The following is an 18,933-nucleotide window of genomic DNA, read 5'->3' on the forward strand; positions in this document are numbered from 1 at the left end:
ATTGTACGTGTTCCTAAATGTATACGGTGTGATGGATGGGAGCTGTCATCTCTTATTATTTATCACTGGTTTCCAATTACTGAAGCTGCTAGCTTCTACTGTATATTCAGAAAGTATTCAGACCCCTTGACTTTGTTCACATTTTCTTACATTACAGCCTTATTCTTAACAATTTTCTCATCAATCTACACAATACCCCATAATGACAAAGTGAAAACAGGTGTTTACAAATGTTTGAAAATGTATCACAAATAAAAAACAGAAATACCTTTTTTATATAAGTATTCAGACCCTTTGCTATGAGACTTGAAATTGAGCTCAGATGCATCTTGTTTCCATTGATCATTCTTGAGATGTTTCTACAACTTGATTGGAATCCACCTGTGGTAAATGAAATTGATTGGACGTGATTGGGAAAGGCTCGCAGCTGTCTATATATCTGACATGCACAGTTGACAGTGCATATCAGAGAAAAAACCAAGCTCTGAGGTTGAACGAATTGTCCGTAGAACTCCGAGACAGGATTTTGTCACGGCACAGATCTGGGGAATACCAAAAAATGTCTGCAGTATTGAAGGTCCCCAAGAACATAGTGGCCTCCATCATTCTTAAATGGAAGAAGTTTGGAACCACCAAGCCTCTTTCTAGGGCTGGCCGCCTGGCCAAACTGAGCAATCAAGGGAGTGGGCCATGGTCAGGGAGGTGACCATGAACCCAATGGTCACTCTGACAGAGGTCCAGAGTTCCTCTGTGGAGATGGGAGAACCTTCCAGAAGGACAACCATCTCTGCAGCACTCCACCAATCAGACCTTTATGGTAGAGTGGACAGACGGAAGCCTCTCCTCAGAAAAAGACACATGACTGCCCGCTTGAAGTTTGCCAATAGGCACCTAAAGGACTCTCAGACCATGAGAAACAAGAATCTCTGGACTGATGAAACCAAGATTGAACTCTTTGGCCTGAATGCCAAGTGTCACATCTGTATAAAACCTGACACCATCCCTACGGTGATGCATGGTGGTGGCAGCATCATGCTTTGAGGATGTTTTTCAGCTGCAGGGACTGGGAGACTAATCTGGATCAAGGGAAAGATGAATGGAGCAAAGTACAGAGATATCCTTGATGAAAACCTGCTGCAGGGTGCTCAGCACCTCAGACTGGGGCGAAGGTTCACCTTCCAACAGGACAACAACCCTAAGCACACAGCCAAGACAAGTTTCTGAATGTCCTTGAGTGGCCCAGCCAGAGCACAGACTTGAACCCGATCAAACATCTCTGGAGACATCTGAAAATAGCTGTGCAACCTGTCAAAGCTTGAGAGGATCTGCAGAGAAGAATGGGAGAAACTCCCCAAATACAGAGGTGCCAGGTTTTAAGGTCGTACTCAAGAACACTCAAGGCTGTAATTGCTGCCAAAGGTGCTTCAACAAAGTACTGAGTAAAGGTGTCTAAATACTTATGTAAATGTGAGATTTCAGGTTTTTATTTGTAATACATTTGCAAAAAATTCTAACAACCTGTTTTTACTTTGTCATTATGGGGTATTGTGTGTAGAATTGTATCAATTTTAGAACAAGGCTGTAATTGAACAAAAGCAGTAAAATACATGTGATGATCACAACTACTTTTGAAGCTGAATGAGGTGTCAGTTTATGTTAAAAAGATCAACATTTTCAAATGTAAATGGTAACTGATATGATTTTAATGCAATGTTCTCGAACGGTTGGGAGTGGTGGGTAAGTTGTATTGTCATGTTAGTTGAAGGGTTATTGTCACCTTGGGTAAGACCCAAAAATACCACACTTGTTCTATATTAAACCTTGTTGATCCTTCTGTCATTCACATCAGTTTTATTCCATCCTCATACTGCTGCCCATGTCACTGAGATACAGGAGCTGATATTCACTGAATGTAGGCTACTCCACACTGTTCTTGAGTAATTCATTAAATTAAGATAGATTTAAAAAAGTCCTCCTAATGTCAGCGCCAGACTCAGCACTTGCCAAATCCGTGGTGAAGGCCCTCCAATTACAACAGAGTACTCCTCACCAATGCCAGAAGTTTGAATTATTTCTCTATTTCATAGACTGTATAAACCAGGGGATATTATGCAGACTGTTTTCTTTTCACAGAGCATTATTGTAAAATGATTAGTCATATTAATCACTTTTGAAAAAAGCTTTTATTGGTCTCTAAATCTTTTTAAAGGGCAGTGCAGTTGTGTCCTTGTGGAAATGTCCTGCCAAATCTCATGTAGTGAACATGGAACAGGAAACACCTGCCTTTCTCACTTCAGTCTTTTAAAATAACCAGCTTGTCACTGCCTGCATTCTCCTCCCATCATAGTGATATCTAATGGGCATCTATTTAGTGACAGGACGATCATTCTAAAATTGTCTCGGGAAAGAAAGCTGAGGGTGGAAGACCTCAATGCACTTAGTGACACAATAAAAATAAACAAGTATTGTAATGTATTAACTTCTTTAATCATACAACAGTTAGTTTACATGCAAAAGCATCTTTACCAGTATCAATTATTGTAATTTCTATTTATTTACTACAAAAAGTTACTGGGGGCCTCTGCGGTTCACTATGCACTCCTTGCCAAATCTGTCATGAATTCAACAAGATATAGCATATTGATATAACATATTGTGGTAAACCCATAGTCAATACACATCCCACACCTGGTCCCACCGCGTTGCGATCTAGGGTGCTGCTTTAGAGTTGGGTGGTGGGTCAGTGTTTGGTTGAGCCATGTGTTTGCTACTTACCTGTCTGTCCGAGCCGACCGCAGTCCACAACAGCGCAGCATAGCAGCAGGCTTAGGGTCAGTGCCAGGGATAGGTCCCTGGGGCAGATTTATAGGGGAGTTAATTGTAATATATATACGTGACCTTCAGGGACATGTATGGCAAAGTTCCCAGGCGAGGTTCATGGTCTATTAACACGTTCGCTGTCCGGGTGAGATTACCGGGCTGGCGGCAGCGGATTAACACATGAAAACCCTTATCTAGTGAGTCAACTGTCAAGAATGCGTCTCTCGCCAAGTTTTTGTGTAACTGTCTGTTTCTGTAGAGAGGATGAACAGAAGATGGATACGAAGATAGCGTCTGCTCAGTTATAGGCCAACCCTTTTTCCACGAATGTGCTGACCCAGGCCAAATCTTGCTCGACCTAGAACTAAAGTCTTGTGTAATTAGTTAGATGCTCGATTATGTTCTGGGCCGAGAAGAGATCGGAACCGGAACGAGGAGCTCCACCCTCTCTCTTTGCAAGTTACGGGCAAGTTTATAGGCCAAATTGGCCCTCCCCTTCCGAAATTCAAAATATATTAACACCTGTGAAATAGTGTATGATCCAAAGAACCAGAACTAATGCTGCTGGTTATCTCACGACTAATGCTGCTGGTTATCTCACGACTAATGCTGCTGGTTATCTCACGACTAATGCTGCTGGTTATCTCACGACTAATGCTGCTGGTTATCTCACGACTAATGCTGCTGGTTATTTCACGACTAATGCTGCTGGTTATTTCACGACTAATGCTGCTGGTTATTTCACGACTAATGCTGCTGGTTATCTCACGACTAATGCTGCTGGTTATCTCACGACTAATGCTGCTGGTTATCTCATGACTAATGCTGCTGGTTATCTCACGACTAATGCTGCTGGTTATTTCACGACTAATGATGCTGGTTATATCACAAATAATGCTGCTGGTTATCTCACGACTAATGCTGCTGGTTATTTCACGACTTATGCTGCTGGTTATCTCACGACTAATGCTGCTGGTTATCTCACGACTAATGAATGCTGCTGGTTATCTCACAACGAATGCTGCTGGTTATCTCACGACTAATGCTGCTGGTTATTTCACGACTAATGCTGCTGGTTATCTCACGACTAATGCTGCTGGTTATTTCACGACTAATGCTGCTGGTTATCTCACGACTAATGCTGCTGGTTATTTCACGACTAATGCTGCTGGTTATCTCACGACTAATGCTGCTGGTTATCTCATGACTAATGCTGCTGGTTATTTCACGACTAATGCTGCTGGTTATCTCACGACTAATGCTGCTGGTTATCTCACGACTAATGCTGCTGGTTATCTCACGACTAATGCTGCTGGTTATCTCACGACGAATGCTGCTGGTTATCTCACGACTAATGCTGCTGGTTATTTCATGACTAATGCTGCTGGTTATCTCACGACTAATGCTGCTGGTTATCTCATGACTAATGCTGCTGGTTATTTCACGACTATTGCTGCTGGTTATTTCACGACTAATGCTGCTGGTTATCTCACGACTAATGCTGCTGGTTATCTCACAACTAATGCTGCTGGTTATCTCACGCATGCCGTTGTATCATGACAGATCTGTGTTACCATTTATGTTTACGTAGTCTGTCTACGAGAGATTAACTTGAACCGCTCTGTGCTGGCTCAGATTTCTTCTGTCTCTTCCAGTATGGTTCCAGCAACACTAGCAACTCTTTGTTTGACTCAGTAGTGTGACAAGGGTTTTATTCTCCCTGCCATTTGGTGGATTATTAGCCTGGCCCCAGATCTGTATTAAACCAACACCTCTCACTATTGTTGTATAGCCTACATATGCAACAGACAAGAATTTGCTAAAGCATATACAGATCTGGGACCAGGCTAGTGGTTTATCTTACATGCCTCAGTCTGTCTACCCCGAGGTAGTCAGCTTACCCTCTCCTCTCCAGCTTCTGACCTCTGATTAACAGAGTTGACTATCCGGGCCGGCCAGCTCCTGTATTGTTTGGTTTGTAGATGAGGTGATACCAGGTATATACAATAAATTATGAGATTCATCACAGGGACTTGGGTCCCACATCAGTCCATCCAGTCTCCATGTGCAGGAGCACACCAAACGTCCATCTCTATCCCACCACATAGCCTCCGCAAGTCCCAAACTAGTTTGAAGTTTTGAGAGTATAGAGAATAGTAGCTTTGAGAGTATATAGAACAGTAGCTTTAACAGTATAGCTACTGCCATCTGGGGATATGGAGTGTGAAGTGGGATTTTGTAGTAATGCTTACCCAATCCTTTCAGATATACACAAATACCTAGAGGCGATAAGGGTTGTTTCAAACCCCCCACTTTGGTGTTGCAAGCACTAACCCTAACCCAAGCACCATGCTCCAAGCCAATGAGTCATGGTAACCACTCTCTATAAGTCTCTGTGTATCTCTACTGACAAAGACAAAGTGGCTGTTTGTGTATCTTTATAGGGGACCGATGAGAGTGTTTTGTCCCTGCTGTTGTTGTCACGGCCCCAGAGTCTGAGGAACATTCACCAGCAATTTGTTGGTTCAAACACAAACATCATCATTAGTAACTGTCACAAACCCCTGGACCTGATACAACTTCAATAAGTGGCCAACTTCCTCTAAGCGCCAAACTGCAAGTATAAATGTAAATATAACAGTTGAACAACCCCTAGTCTAGTGTTAGGAGATGGGCTCTCTCTCGCGGTGGGGGAAAGGGAACATTGATGTGGGTCATAACGTCAAAGCTGCTTTTCATCCAAACACCAAATATAGCGAAATGGTAAGGACGTATAATGTAGGTACTCTCAGCTTGTCTTACATGTATGTTCACTGTCTAGGGCAGGGCTGCCCAACCCTCTTCCTGGAGATCTACCATCCTGTGGGTTTTCAGTCCAACCTTAATTTAACACACCTGATTCTACTTATTAGCTGCTCAACAAGACCTTAACTAGCTGAATCAGATGTGCTAAATTAGGGTTGGACTGAAAACCTACAGGACAGTAGATCTCCAGGAAGAGGGTTGGGCATCCCTGGTCTAGGGTAAACCATAGGGCCTAGGCCACATCCCCAAAACATACAAATCAGTCTTGAATCTGTTTTTTAGATTTATTTGTTCACAAAGTACAACAAAAATTCAAACACAAACGCATTAGATTTACATTCAAGAACCAATTTATTGTGAGCTATCTAACTCATATGGTAGTAAATTCAAATAGGACTTCTGTCTTCAGCATTTCATCTTGTTATTCTGGACTATCCCAAATATAATCCAACAGTATGGAATTAAAATAGTGTACAGTAATTACACCCAGATAGTGTACAGTATTACCAGGTAGGAGTGTTGATGGCTCTGACACATACATTGAATGAAAGTAGCATACCAATTATAAGTGCTGTTCAAGCACAGTGCACAAATATCACATTATGCAAACAGGGCGGGATTACCAAACGGGCACGTGACAAAATGTGTAGAATTGCATTATAAAACTGCACATGTTGAAATGCAGAAAGTTAGCTGTATTCTCCTCCCAAAATATATATTTTTTGGGGCCCCGAGGCCCAAAATGCATTAGTCCGGCCCTGGATGCAATGCACTACCAGCAACCAATAAACAGTCAGCTCTTGCTGCCATCTTTACTCATAATTGGGTTTAAGTATGATAAAATACATAAAATAGTTGAAGGAATTAGCAAATGAATGAGCAGGTTCTGAAACCACTGTGTGCCGAAACATTGGTTCATCAATACAATACATATCTGGGAGTATTGTGAGAAATAGCTTTTAATTTCGTCAAGCTGCTTAAATCCAATCTGTCTGTTGAGCCAATGAGGTACAAAAGGCCCTTTGTGCTATTCATGATCAAATATCGAGTCCTGCCACAATATATACTGTAGGCTATTGACTAGTCTTAGATCACGGTTCAGAGTATTTGCTGTTGAGGCTACGGTGAAACCACACAGTGATTCAAACAAAGCGGCCTGTTGTGATTGGCTGATTACACCTGAGCAATACGAGTTGACTACAACTCATAGAGGACCTGGAAACGCAGCATTCAGTTATGTGATTGGCTGTGAGTGATGCCATGACTACCCATGCCGTAACCGGTCATAATCCCACTTACATGTTTATGCTACGTTTGAGGGGGCACAGGTTGCCAGTGATATAGCGCGGAGGTGGCATGCTGTGGCAACAACTGGCAAAACACTGCAGGCATTGTATACACTACAGAGTGAAGCAGTAAATCAAGGATCTGTTTTTAGAAGGTCTCACAAACTTAAACTCTGCCCCATAGGATGACTATGTACCATAAAGGCTATGCTTTGTTTCAACTCATCTGAACTGGCATGACACACATACCTTATTCCAGAGCCATGTATTTAGATTTTTTAAAATTATATTGGCTGCCATGTATTGTTGTCTCAAGTAAATGCATCATAAAGCAGAAACCACAATGTCCCAACTCTCTAAATACATGGCTCTACCTTATTCTAGTGAACATTAATGTGTCTGTTCAGACATGCGATCATGGAAAACAGTCCTTCTACTATGCTTTTCTATAGATATCCATCTGTCTCCTGCTGCACCAGCTAACAGACAATACATTTGGCAAGATATTATGAATAGCAACACTAGAACCAGGGTGGCAAAATTTCGCGAACTTTCAATAAATTCCATGTTTTTCCCAAAATCCCAGTTGGAGGATTCCCAGAATCAGTAGAGGAATCAGGAGGAAATCTGGAATTCTTACAACCAGGATCTCAGGAAAATCAGGAAATTTATCAAAGGTTCCTGAAATTTTGCAACCCTAACTAGAACAGAGGGATACTACTTCCATGAACTGTAGTGTTAGCCTTCACAATAATGAAACATGACCTAATAATACATTTATTGTTTCAGCACTTAATTCAGAAGTGTATGAGAGATTGACGTAATTTAGAGGTGGGACTTGGAAGTAAAATGTAGGCTGAAATACTTTCTATTTACCGTTCTGTGTAACTCAACATAACTTCAAGTTCCTATAATAATAATAAACGAATAACTGCGTGAATATCTGGTAAATGTTTACTTTAAAAACCTGGCTTCTTAGCAGTTGCATCTCTGAGTTGCATCTGGATGTTGATACAAGACTTGGCCAACATAATCAGTACCAAAACAACAAGTGTGTGTGCACGCTGAAGACAGGAGAGCAAACATTTCTGTCTGTAGTTTTGGAGTGTTGGTGTCTGAGGGGTGTGTATGTGTACGTGTGTGAGATGGGGTCAGATTCGAGTCAGCTGATGCCAGAAACTGGATGGCATGAAGCTCTCCATCTTGTCTGCGAAGAAACCCAGGGGTGTGAAGAGGGTGCTGAAGAACTGAGGAACAAAACAAAGTCATTTCAATACACCACATTCAATAAGCCCATCCAGAGATGGGGATATATACGGTTCTATATGCAAAAAATATGATTCTGAGATAATTGGCTAATTCCGAACCCCCATTGGTTTGAATGGTGTCAGCTATTTTTATGTTGTTTTCTTTAGAATTTAACAACATGAATTGGGGTTATTTAGAGCACTATATAGTTGGGCTCCCGAATGGCGCAGCAGTCTAAGGCACTGCATCTCAGTGCAAGAGGCATCTCTACAGTCCCTGGTTTGAATCCAGGCTGCATCACATCCAGCCGTGATTGGGAGTCCCATAGGGCGGTGCACAATTGGCCCAGTGTCGTCCGGATTTGGCCGGGTTAGGCCGTCATTGTGAGGGTTAGGACGTCATTGTGAGGGGTAGGCCGTCATTGTGAGGGTTAGGCCGTCATTGTGAGGGTTAGGCCGTCATTGTGAGGGGTAGGCCGTCATTGTGAGGGGTAGGCCGTCATTGTGAGGGGTAGGCCGTCATTGTGAGGGGTAGGCCGTCATTGTGAGGGGTAGGCCGTCATTGTGAGGGGTAGGCCGTCATTGTGAGGGTTAGGCAGTCATTATAAATAACAATTTGTTCTTAACTGACTTGCCTAATTAAATAAAGGTTACACATAGGGAGGATAAATTAAAGTGGGAATACCAGCAGAAGCATGGCGACTTGTATTGAGGACAGGGGGCACGTTAGAATGTACCCTTCATCTAAGGCTGAATACCAGCAGAAGCATGGTGACTTGTATTGAGGACAGGGGGCACGTTAGAATGTACCCTTCATCTAAGGCTGAATACCAGCAGAAGCATGGGACTTGTATTGAGGACAGGGAGCACGTTAGAATGTACCCTTCATCTAAGGCTGAATACCAGCAGAAGCATGGTGACTTGTATTGAGGACAGGGGGCACGTTAGAATGTACCCTTCATCTAAGGCTGAATACCAGCAGAAGCATGGTGACTTGTATTGAGGACAGGGGGCACGTTAGAATGTACCCTTCATCTAAGGCTGAATACCAGCAGAAGCATGGGACTTGTATTGAGGACAGGGGGCACGTTAGAATGTACCCTTCATCTAAGGCTGAATACCAGAGTTTGCATCACTACGACTACTACTACTAGGGAACCCAGGTGTAATTCTATAAAATGCTCTCCCAAAACAAGTAAGTAAGTAGAGATAGGAGAACCATAACCCTTACTGAGGCCTCTCCCTCTCCAGGATAACCAATAGAAATCATCCACGATCACACATCTGAAATATGTTCAACCCCAATAGTTCAATCCACCATAAACAACACTTTGTGTTTATGAAGCAATACATTCGCGAGGTGAACAGATGGTTTTGACAGGATGTGGGAAGCAGCATTGTTCTAGTATGTGGAACTATGGCCAAGCATGCCATGTAATGGGTCTCTCTTCCCCAGTTCTAACCCTCTCTTAATAGATACACAAACTAGGGCTGGGTGGTATCCAGATGTTCATACCATTCTTGTACCATACTGGGGTATACGTATAGGTGCCTGAGCAATGGAGCAGCTGGACCCACACTTTCAAAATAGGGTTGCAAACGTATGTTTTTGCACCCTCACTTTTGTACCAAGAAATGATCATGATGTATTGGGTAATGTCATTTCCAATGATTAGTAATATTTTAAAGTAGTCTGTATTAAAATAGATATGTCCATTTTATATATGACACTGTATAATATTTAACAGATTGCATTTTGGGCTCCCAAGTAGCGCAGCGGTCCACTTGGCCCAGCGTTGTCCAGGTTTGGCCGGGGTAGGCAGTCATTGTAAATAAGAATTTATTCTGGACTGACTTGCCTAGTTAAATAATGGTTAAGTCAGTAAAAAAATATATAATAATACAATTTGAACCCACTCCCCGTTGCCTCAAGATGAACGCTATTGACCAATAGAAAGTCTTCACTCCTGCGTGCTCTGTGATGTTCTGTAAAGTTACAAAGCACTAGTTGCACCGCTGGTGTTCAATATGACCTGCTAAATATTTATTTACATCTATTTTGTTGCGCTGTCGTTTCATTTGTATTGTTGTTTCATGTCAGAGTGTTTGGTCCAATGGTGTTGTTACATATCATTTTCATTGTATCATTTCCTGGGTGAGCCCCATATGCCAGTGCACTGTGGCCGCTTCAGAGTTACCAACGCCCAAATGCACCTACGCCCAAATGAAAAAGCACAGGATATTTGTATCACGATAAAACAGCACTGCTTGGTTAGGTAAAACTCATTTCAACCCTCTTCTCATCAAATATGTACGGTGCTGTTCAATTTAAACATGTTCATGGAGACGGACCTTCAAACGATGGCACCAAGCAAAGTCCATGTCAGAGTTGAAGCGGAACACTAGTGTGCTTGCTGAGACTACACTTTTGTTATTCCTCATACTTTTCATGCTTATTCTGTTTATATTCTCCTCACAGTGGTAGTTGTTCAAAAAGACCACTATTAAACAGAATGACAATTTAAAAAATTATTGATAGTAGTTGCAGGCTACAGATTTGTTAAAACGTAAAACCGTTTAATTTTCACTCATCTTAAAAAAGGCAAGATTCTCAAGGTAGGCTACAGTAGAAAGATTTTTGTTCTCATAATTCAGATTCAGTGTTTAATAGTCACATGTACAGGACTGCAGGTGTGATTGCAGGGTACAGTAAACATCTTAGTCATACATGTTGGAGCTCGGACACTAAGTAAAAATAAAACAATGAAAATGGTAATACATAGAACAACAGAAATAGCACTATATACATCATAAGTGTAGCAATGATGAATGAAATCAGTAATGAATCAAAAATGCATGGTTCTAAAAACCAAAACGCAATTACATTACTGTGTTTCTAATTAGGCCTACACAATAACAAAATATGCAGGCTGTAAATGAGTAGCTTGTGAAAAAATATTTTTGTATTTTAATGGCCTCTATCTCAAACTGCTCAAATATGACCCATATTACAGGAGCTACATTTTATTATTTCTATTGCAGATTCGGTGAAACAATTTATTTATTTATAATAAACTTCCCAGTCCAAATTGGTTGTTGATCATTGATAGACAACCATTTGCAGGTCTTGCCATAGATTTTCAAGCAGATTTAAGTCAAAACTGTAACTCGGCCACTCAGGAACATAAGCAACTCCAGCGTTGATTTGGCTTTGTGTTTTAGGTTATTGTCCTACCTAAAGGTGAATTAATCTCCCAGAGTCTGGTGGAAAGCATACTGACCCAGGTTTTCCTCTAGTATTTTGTGCTTAGCTCCATTCTGTTTCTTTTTTATCATGAAAAAAACTCCCCAGTTCTTAACGATTACAAGCATACCCATAACGTGATGCAGCCACCACTATGCTTGAAAATATGGAGTGGGACTCAGTAATGTTTTGTATTGGATTTGCCCCAAACATAACACTTAAATTCAAGACAAAAAGACAAAATTTATTTTGCTGTATTACTTTAGTGCCTGGTTGCAAACAGGATGCATGTTCTGGGATATTTGCATTCCTTCTTTTCAATCAATTATGTCAATTATGTTAGTATTGTGGAGTAGCTATAATGTTGATCCATTCTCAGTTCTCATATAACAGCCATTAAACTCTGTAACTGTTTGAAAGTCACCATCATCGCAAAATCCCTGAGCAGTTTCCTTCCTCTCCAGCAACTGAGTTAGGAAGGAAGCCTGTATCCTTGTTGTGACTGGGTGTAATTGATAACTTAATGTTCAAAGGGCTATTCAAGGTCTGCTCTTTTTTTAATCTACCAATTGGTGCCCTTCTTTGTAAGTCATTGGAAAACCTCCCTTGTCTTTGTGGTTGAATCTGTGTTTTAAATTCACTGATCGACTGAAGTAGCAAAAAGCATGTTAAACGCTATTATTGCACACAGTGAGTCCATGCAACTTGTGACTTGTTAAGCGCAGACTCCTGAATTTTTTTGTAGATGCCATAAGAAAAGGGTTGAATACTTATTGACTAAAAGACATTTCAGCATTTAATTTATACATTTGTCAAACAAACAAACAAAACATAATTCCACTTTGCATTAAGGTGTATTGTCAGAAAATATCTCAATATAATTCATTTTAAACTCAGGCTGTAAAACAACTAAATGTGAAAAAAGTCAAGTGATGAGAATTGTAAAAAATTTAGCAAATGTATAAAACTTCAAATTAAGAAATACCTTATTTACATAAAAGTATTCAGACCCTTTGCTAAGAGATTTGATATTGAGCTCAGGTGCATCCTGTTTCCATTGATCATCCTTGAGATGTTTCTACAACTTGATTGAAGTACAGCTGTGGTAAATTCAATTGATTGGACATGATTTGGAAAGGCACGCACCTGTCTATATAAAAAACAAAACAAGCCATGAGGTCGAAGGAATTTTACATAGAGCTCCAAGACAGAATTGTGTTGAAGCACAGATCTGGGGAAGGGTACCAAAACATTTATGCAGCATTGAAGGTCCCCAAGAACACAGTGTCCTCCACTATTAAACTGAAGAATTTTGGAACCAACAAAACTCTTCCTAGAGCGGCCAAACTGAGCAGAAGGGCCTTGGTCAGGGAGGAGACCAACCCGATGGTCACTCTGACAGAGCTCCAGAGTTCCTCTGTGGAGATGGGAGAACTGTCAAGAAGGACAACCATCTCTGTAGCACTCCACCAATCAGGCCTTTATGGTACAGTGGCCAGACGGAAGCCACTCCTCATTAAAAGGTACATGACAGCCCACTTGGAAACAAGATTCTCTGGTCTGATGAAACCAAGATTGAACTATTTGACCGGAATGCCAAGCGTTACGTCTGGAGGAAAGCTGGCACCATCACTACGGTGAAGCATGGTAGTGGCAGCATCATGCTGTGGGGATGTTTTTCAGCGGCAGGGGGACTAGTCAGGATAGAGGGAAAGATGAACAGAACAAAGTACAGAGAGATCCTTAATGAAAGCCTGCTCCAGAGCTCTCAGGACCTGGGGCAAAAGGTTCACCTTCCAACAGGACAATGACACAAAGCACACAGCCAAGACAACGCACGAGTGGCTCCGCCAGAGCCAGGACTTGAACACGATCAAACATCTCTGGAGAGACCTGAAAATAGCTGTGCAGCAATGCTCCTCATCCAACCTGACAGAGCTTGATAGGATCTGCATAGAAAAATGGGACAAACTCCCCAAATACAGCGATAAATACTTATTTTCCACCATAATTTGCAAATAAATTCATTAAAAATCCTATAATGTGATTTTCTGTATTTTTTCATCTCATTTTGTCTGTCATAGTTGAAGTGTACCTATGATGAAAATTACAGGCCTCTCATCTTTTTAAGTGGGAGAACTTGCACAATTGGTGGCTGATTAAATACTTTTTTGCCCCACTGTACATATACATTAAAGAAAAAAATATATATATTTTCTATTTATTTCCAGAACATTAACCATGTGTGTTCTCTTGTTTTGTACTGTTCTGTAGTTTCGACCCAATGATTCGTGACAAACTGCAAAACCTGTTCGGATAGTAGTATAACTTTTGTATGACTGACTCCTTTAGTGAGAGGTCTAATGCTTTAATATTTAATCATTTCTGCCCTCTGAATTCATATTCATTATATTAATAGGCCCATGATTGATTTATCAAGACCAGACCCCATGCAATGTCATTCAGTGATATTTATTCCCATAGTAATTTGTTATGGATCCATTAATATATTTAAAGTCCCTAAACTCGGCAAGAGTCTATTATCCTGCTGATAGTTGAAATAAACATCTGCATTTTGAAAAAGTTTTTTTAATCATTATTTTATTAACGAAAGCATTAAGATGTTGATGAAGAAATTGAGTACAGTATATGCTTTACCCGACATTTTGCAGTTGCATGATGTTTGGAGTTAGAAATGTAAAACTTTAGAGTACTTACTACATTGCAAGTTAGGGGGATTTTATTTCCACACCTAGCCCGAGCTATCCTTTTGTAAAGGTTGAAGAGTCTACTGTCCTGCTAAGAGCCCATCATGGAAACCTTGTTTGCACCCATAAGTTTTAGGCCTGAAGTAGGTTATAATAATCCATGCCTTCTGGGAATGTTTAAAAGTCCAGAAGTTATGGGTGGAGTAAGAATTTTGGCTGTCAGAAGTACTAAAATCTACTAATGTCAGCCTTTAAATGCTTTATTATGCAAATGTTTAAAGTGCGTGTGGGCGACGGAGAGCATGCATTTGACTGTTTTTAATATTAGGGCTTTCAGGAGGAGCGGAAAATTGCATGTCAATTCATAAACCATATGCCATGTAATCGATACATTGAAAATACCTATATGGCACTGCTGTCAATTTGTTGGTCCTTAAATGAAACTGGTATATATTTTTTATTTATCACAATTTTCTTTAACCAATTTTAGTCTTTAATGCAGGGCCGACAGACAAGTTCCTTACTTTTTTTTTGCAACCAACTTTCTATGGCTTGTTTAAAAAATAACAATAATTTGGAGATGATTTTGTTTCAAGTGAGCAACTGTAATCCAAATAAAGGTAAAAAGGACATTATTGAACATGGGGTGAGACAATAAAGCCAGTTTGTTATTTATTTCTGTTTTTAGAGGGAGAGAAACCAAAAGCCCACCGTTGCTATTTTTCGAAATCGTCAGTCCACATGTCAAGTGAAATAACCCCATTGTTTTTACCCAAGTTTTCTCTTAACTCCAGGACCACCGACAGTTTTGTTGTTGTTGACTGATGCAGGACTCTAGTGCCAGGAGACGCTCAGACCGAAAACACCTCCATTAATTGCCACAGTTTAGACTACCGATAGATCAGCGTTCTAACTCCCCCTTGTGATAGTGTGGTGCAATGCCAGAATGCCACCATTTACCACTAAGAGGCTACCAGAGGCCGGGTAGTGGTGACTATTTAACAGTCTGATGGCCTGAGATAGACTGAAAAACAGCTCTCTCTGTCCAAGCTTTGATGCACCTGTACGGTCTCCTCCTTCTAGATGGTAGTGGGGTGAACAGGACGTGGCCAAAGTGGCAGAGGTCCTTGATGATCTTCTTGGCCTTCCTGTGACACAAGGAGCTGTATATGACCTGGAAGGAAGGCAATGCGCCGACGGTGATGTGTTGGGCTGACCGCACCACTCCCTCCAGGAGAACCCTGTGGTTGTGGATGGTGAAATTAACGTACCAGGCGGTGATACAGCCCAACAGGATCCTCTCAAAGGTGCATCTGTAGAAGTGTATGAGGGTCTTAGGGGCCAAGGTTGAAGAGGCGCTGTTAAGCCTTCTTCACCACTGTCTGTGTGGATGGACCATTTTAGGATGTTAGTGGTGGGCACGCAGAGGAACTTAAAGATTTTCGCCCTTTCCACTGCGGCCCCATTTGTGGATGGGGGTGTGCTCTCTCTGCTGTCTCCTGAAGTCCAAGATCAGGTATTTCATTTAGTTGACGTTGAGGTTATTTTCCTGGCACCACTCCACCAGGGCCCTCACCTCCTCCCTGTAGGCTGTCTCGTCATTGTTGGTAATCAGGCCTAGTACTGTTGTGTCATCAGCAAACTTGATGATTGAGTTGGAGACGTGCGTGGACACGCAGTCATGGGTGAAAAGGGAGTACAGGAGGGGGCTGAGCATGCACTCGTGTAGGGCCCCTTGTGTTGAGGATCAATGTGGCAGAGGTGTTGCTGCCTACCTTCACCAACTGGGGTTGGCCCATAAGGAAGTCCAGGATCCAGTTGCACAGGGTGGGGTTCAGACCCAGGGCCCTGAGCTGAGTGATGATCTTGAAGGGCACTATGGTGTTGAAGGCTGAGCATTCTTATTTTTTGTTGTTGTGTATTTTACCCTCCTTTCTCTCCCCGATTTCATGATATCCAATTACGATCTTGTCTCATCACTACATCTCCCCAACAGGCTCGCCAGAGGCGAAGGTCGAGTCATGCATCCTCCGAAACATGAGCCAACCTAACCGTGCTTCTTAACACTCGCCCGCTTAACCTGGAAGCCAGCCGCAACAATGTGTCGGAGAAAACACTGTTCAACTGACGACTGAAGTCAGCCAGAAAGCACCCGGCCCGCCACAAGGAGTTTCTAGAGCGCGATGAGCCAAGTAAAGCCCCCCCCCCAGCCAAACCCTCCCCTAACCCGGACGCAACTCAATGGGACTCCTGGTCACGGCCGGTTGTGACACAGCCTGGGATCGAACCTTAACTAGCCTCTCAAAACACTTCATGATGACAGGAGTAAGTGCTGTAAGGCGATGGTAACTGAACTAAATGACTGTCGCTTATCTTGGGTACAGGAACAATGTTAAGACATCTTGAAGCAAGTGGGGACAACAGACTGGGATCGTGAAAGATTGAATAGGTCCGTAAACACTCCAGCCAGTTGGTCTGCACATGCTCTGAGGACACGGCTTGGTAAGGCCGTTAATTAGTTACGTGATTAATCAGTTGATCGCGTAATAACTAATTACAGAGAATCTTTGATAAAAAACTATCATTCTTCAGTTAATGATAGTAAAGACGCAACAGAGGGAAGAAGCAAAATGGAGGTGTGATCTGATGTGCCGAAGGAAGGGGGGTCAATGCCTTATAGCCATCCAGGAAGGGGGAGTAGCAATGAACAAGAGTGCACGATGAGCGAGAAGCACAGGAGATGTGCTGATAAAACTTAGTTAACCTTTTCCTCTTATTTCCTTTATTAAAGTCCCCAGCTACTATAAATGTGGCCTCAGGATATGCAGTTTCCACAAAGTCCAGTCTAGTTCCTTGGGGGGGATATGCACGACCGTGACGATAACAGAGATAACAGAATAAAATTATCCCGGGAGGTAATGTGCTCGGCATTTGATGGTGAAATATTCCAGATCGGGAGAACAAAAGGATTTGTGTTCCTGAACGTTACCACAATCACACCATGAGTTATTTACATTTTTACAGATTTTTTTTTACTCACAAAGCAAATTTAAGCAGTAAAGATCTTCATCCAGGAGGGGATTGATTGTCTCTACTGTGACCAAGAGTCTGGATTTTGCAAGAGTCACTTAGCTAGCAAGTTAACAAAGCAAATGCATAGCTGGAGCCCTGAGCTATAATAATAATAATAATAATATATGCCATTTAGCAGACGCTTTTATCCAAAGCGACTTACAGTCATGTGTGCCATTCTACGTATGGGTGGTCCCGGGGATCGAACCCACTACCCTGGCGTTACAAGCGCCATGCTCTACCAACTGAGCTACAGAAGGACCACCCAACTATCTTAGATTTGACAAATAATTTAAGGTAGGGTGTAGCACCCCCCCCCCCAGCTTTAAGATGCCCCAAACGGTATTGACAATCATACCGTTGGTATTTCAAAATGTATATGGTATACTGCCCAAGCCTAACATATACACACACTCCTTAGTGAAGTAGAGGAAATTGTGCAAAACACACAGTCTCAACCTACAGCGACAACACCACACAATATGATAACATAGGCTAGTCTTTATGCCTAGTACAACAATTGGAATGTATAATGTCTATACTTCATGTTAACATGGTTTTTCACATTCAGGTAGACAACATTATAGACTGCAAAGTACTGACTGCAAATTTTCATCTTGAGTGTGGTCTTCACACATTCCTTGCTGAAGTGTATTTTGGCAAACTATTTGCTTGCGTTTATAAAAACAAGCCTTTTGGTAAACATTTCAATAGTCACAGGTCTACAGACACGTCAAGCCAGACTCAAACAGAACAGGGTGTCACGACCAAATGCATAGCTGGAGCCCTGAGTTGGAGAACATTTATTTTGCACACCTAAGATAGTTAAGCAAGGGCATAGCACGCACCCCTCAAGCTTTAGGATGCCCCAAACGGTATTGAAAATCATACTGTCTGTCGGTATTTCAAAATACCCTGGTATGCAGTACATACACGGTATACCGCCCAAGCCTACACACTCAATCATTAATGAAGTAGGGGACTGTAATGAGGAAATTGTGCAAAATACAGCGAAGACACCACACAATATGATAACATAGGTTACTCTTCATGCCTAGTACAACAACTGGAATGTATAATGTCTATACTTCACGTAACATATCAACCCAATTGATCATGGTTTTAAGATATCAGCGTAATTGATCATGGTTTTAAGATATCAGCGTAATTGATCATGGTTTTAAGATATCAGCTTAATTGATCATGGTTTTAAGATATCAGCTTAATTGTCATGGTTTTAAGATATCAGCTTAATTGATCATGGTTTTAAGATCTCAGCTTAATTGTCATGGTTTTAAGATATCGGCACAATTGATTATGGTTTTTCACATTCAGGTAAGCGACATTATACAAGACTGCAAAGTTGTGACTACGTTTTCATCTGGAGTGTGGTCTTCATACATTCCTTGTTGAAGAGTATTTTGGCCAACTATTTGCTTGTGTTTATAAAAACACGTCTCTTGGTAAACATTTCAATAATCAGAAATATACAGACACGTCCACCCAGACCCAAACAGAACAGTGTGCAGTGACGAGCAGTCAGATGTTTCAAAGTGTTTAAAGACACTCCATCAGATAAGATCTACAAGGAAACAACTTTCTCTTTCGTCATAACACTCAATCACCTACAGTGCCCTGCAAAAGTATTCATCCCCCTTGACGCTTTTCCTATTTTGTTGCATTACAACCTGTAATTTAAATGGATTTTTATTTCATGTAATGGACATACACAAAATAGCTGAATTTGGTGA

General features: G+C 41.5%; 1 protein-coding gene across 1 annotated transcript in view; it reads right to left on the minus strand.

The window, feature by feature from the left end:
* Positions 1–5,895: 5,895 nt before the first annotated feature.
* The window catches only part of LOC124004107 (suppressor of tumorigenicity 7 protein-like), a 30,398-nt gene continuing 17,360 nt past the window's right edge, over positions 5,896–18,933 (minus strand). Inside the window, exon 15 of the mRNA XM_046312901.1 lies at positions 5,896–8,158. Within this exon, the coding sequence (XP_046168857.1) occupies positions 8,063–8,158 (96 nt within the window). The 3' untranslated portion in view covers positions 5,896–8,062. The remainder of the gene's footprint in view (positions 8,159–18,933) is intronic.

The sequence above is a fragment of the Oncorhynchus gorbuscha genome, linkage group LG18, assembly GCF_021184085.1.
Source record: "Oncorhynchus gorbuscha isolate QuinsamMale2020 ecotype Even-year linkage group LG18, OgorEven_v1.0, whole genome shotgun sequence".
In the NCBI taxonomy this organism is placed as follows: Eukaryota; Metazoa; Chordata; class Actinopteri; order Salmoniformes; family Salmonidae; genus Oncorhynchus; species Oncorhynchus gorbuscha.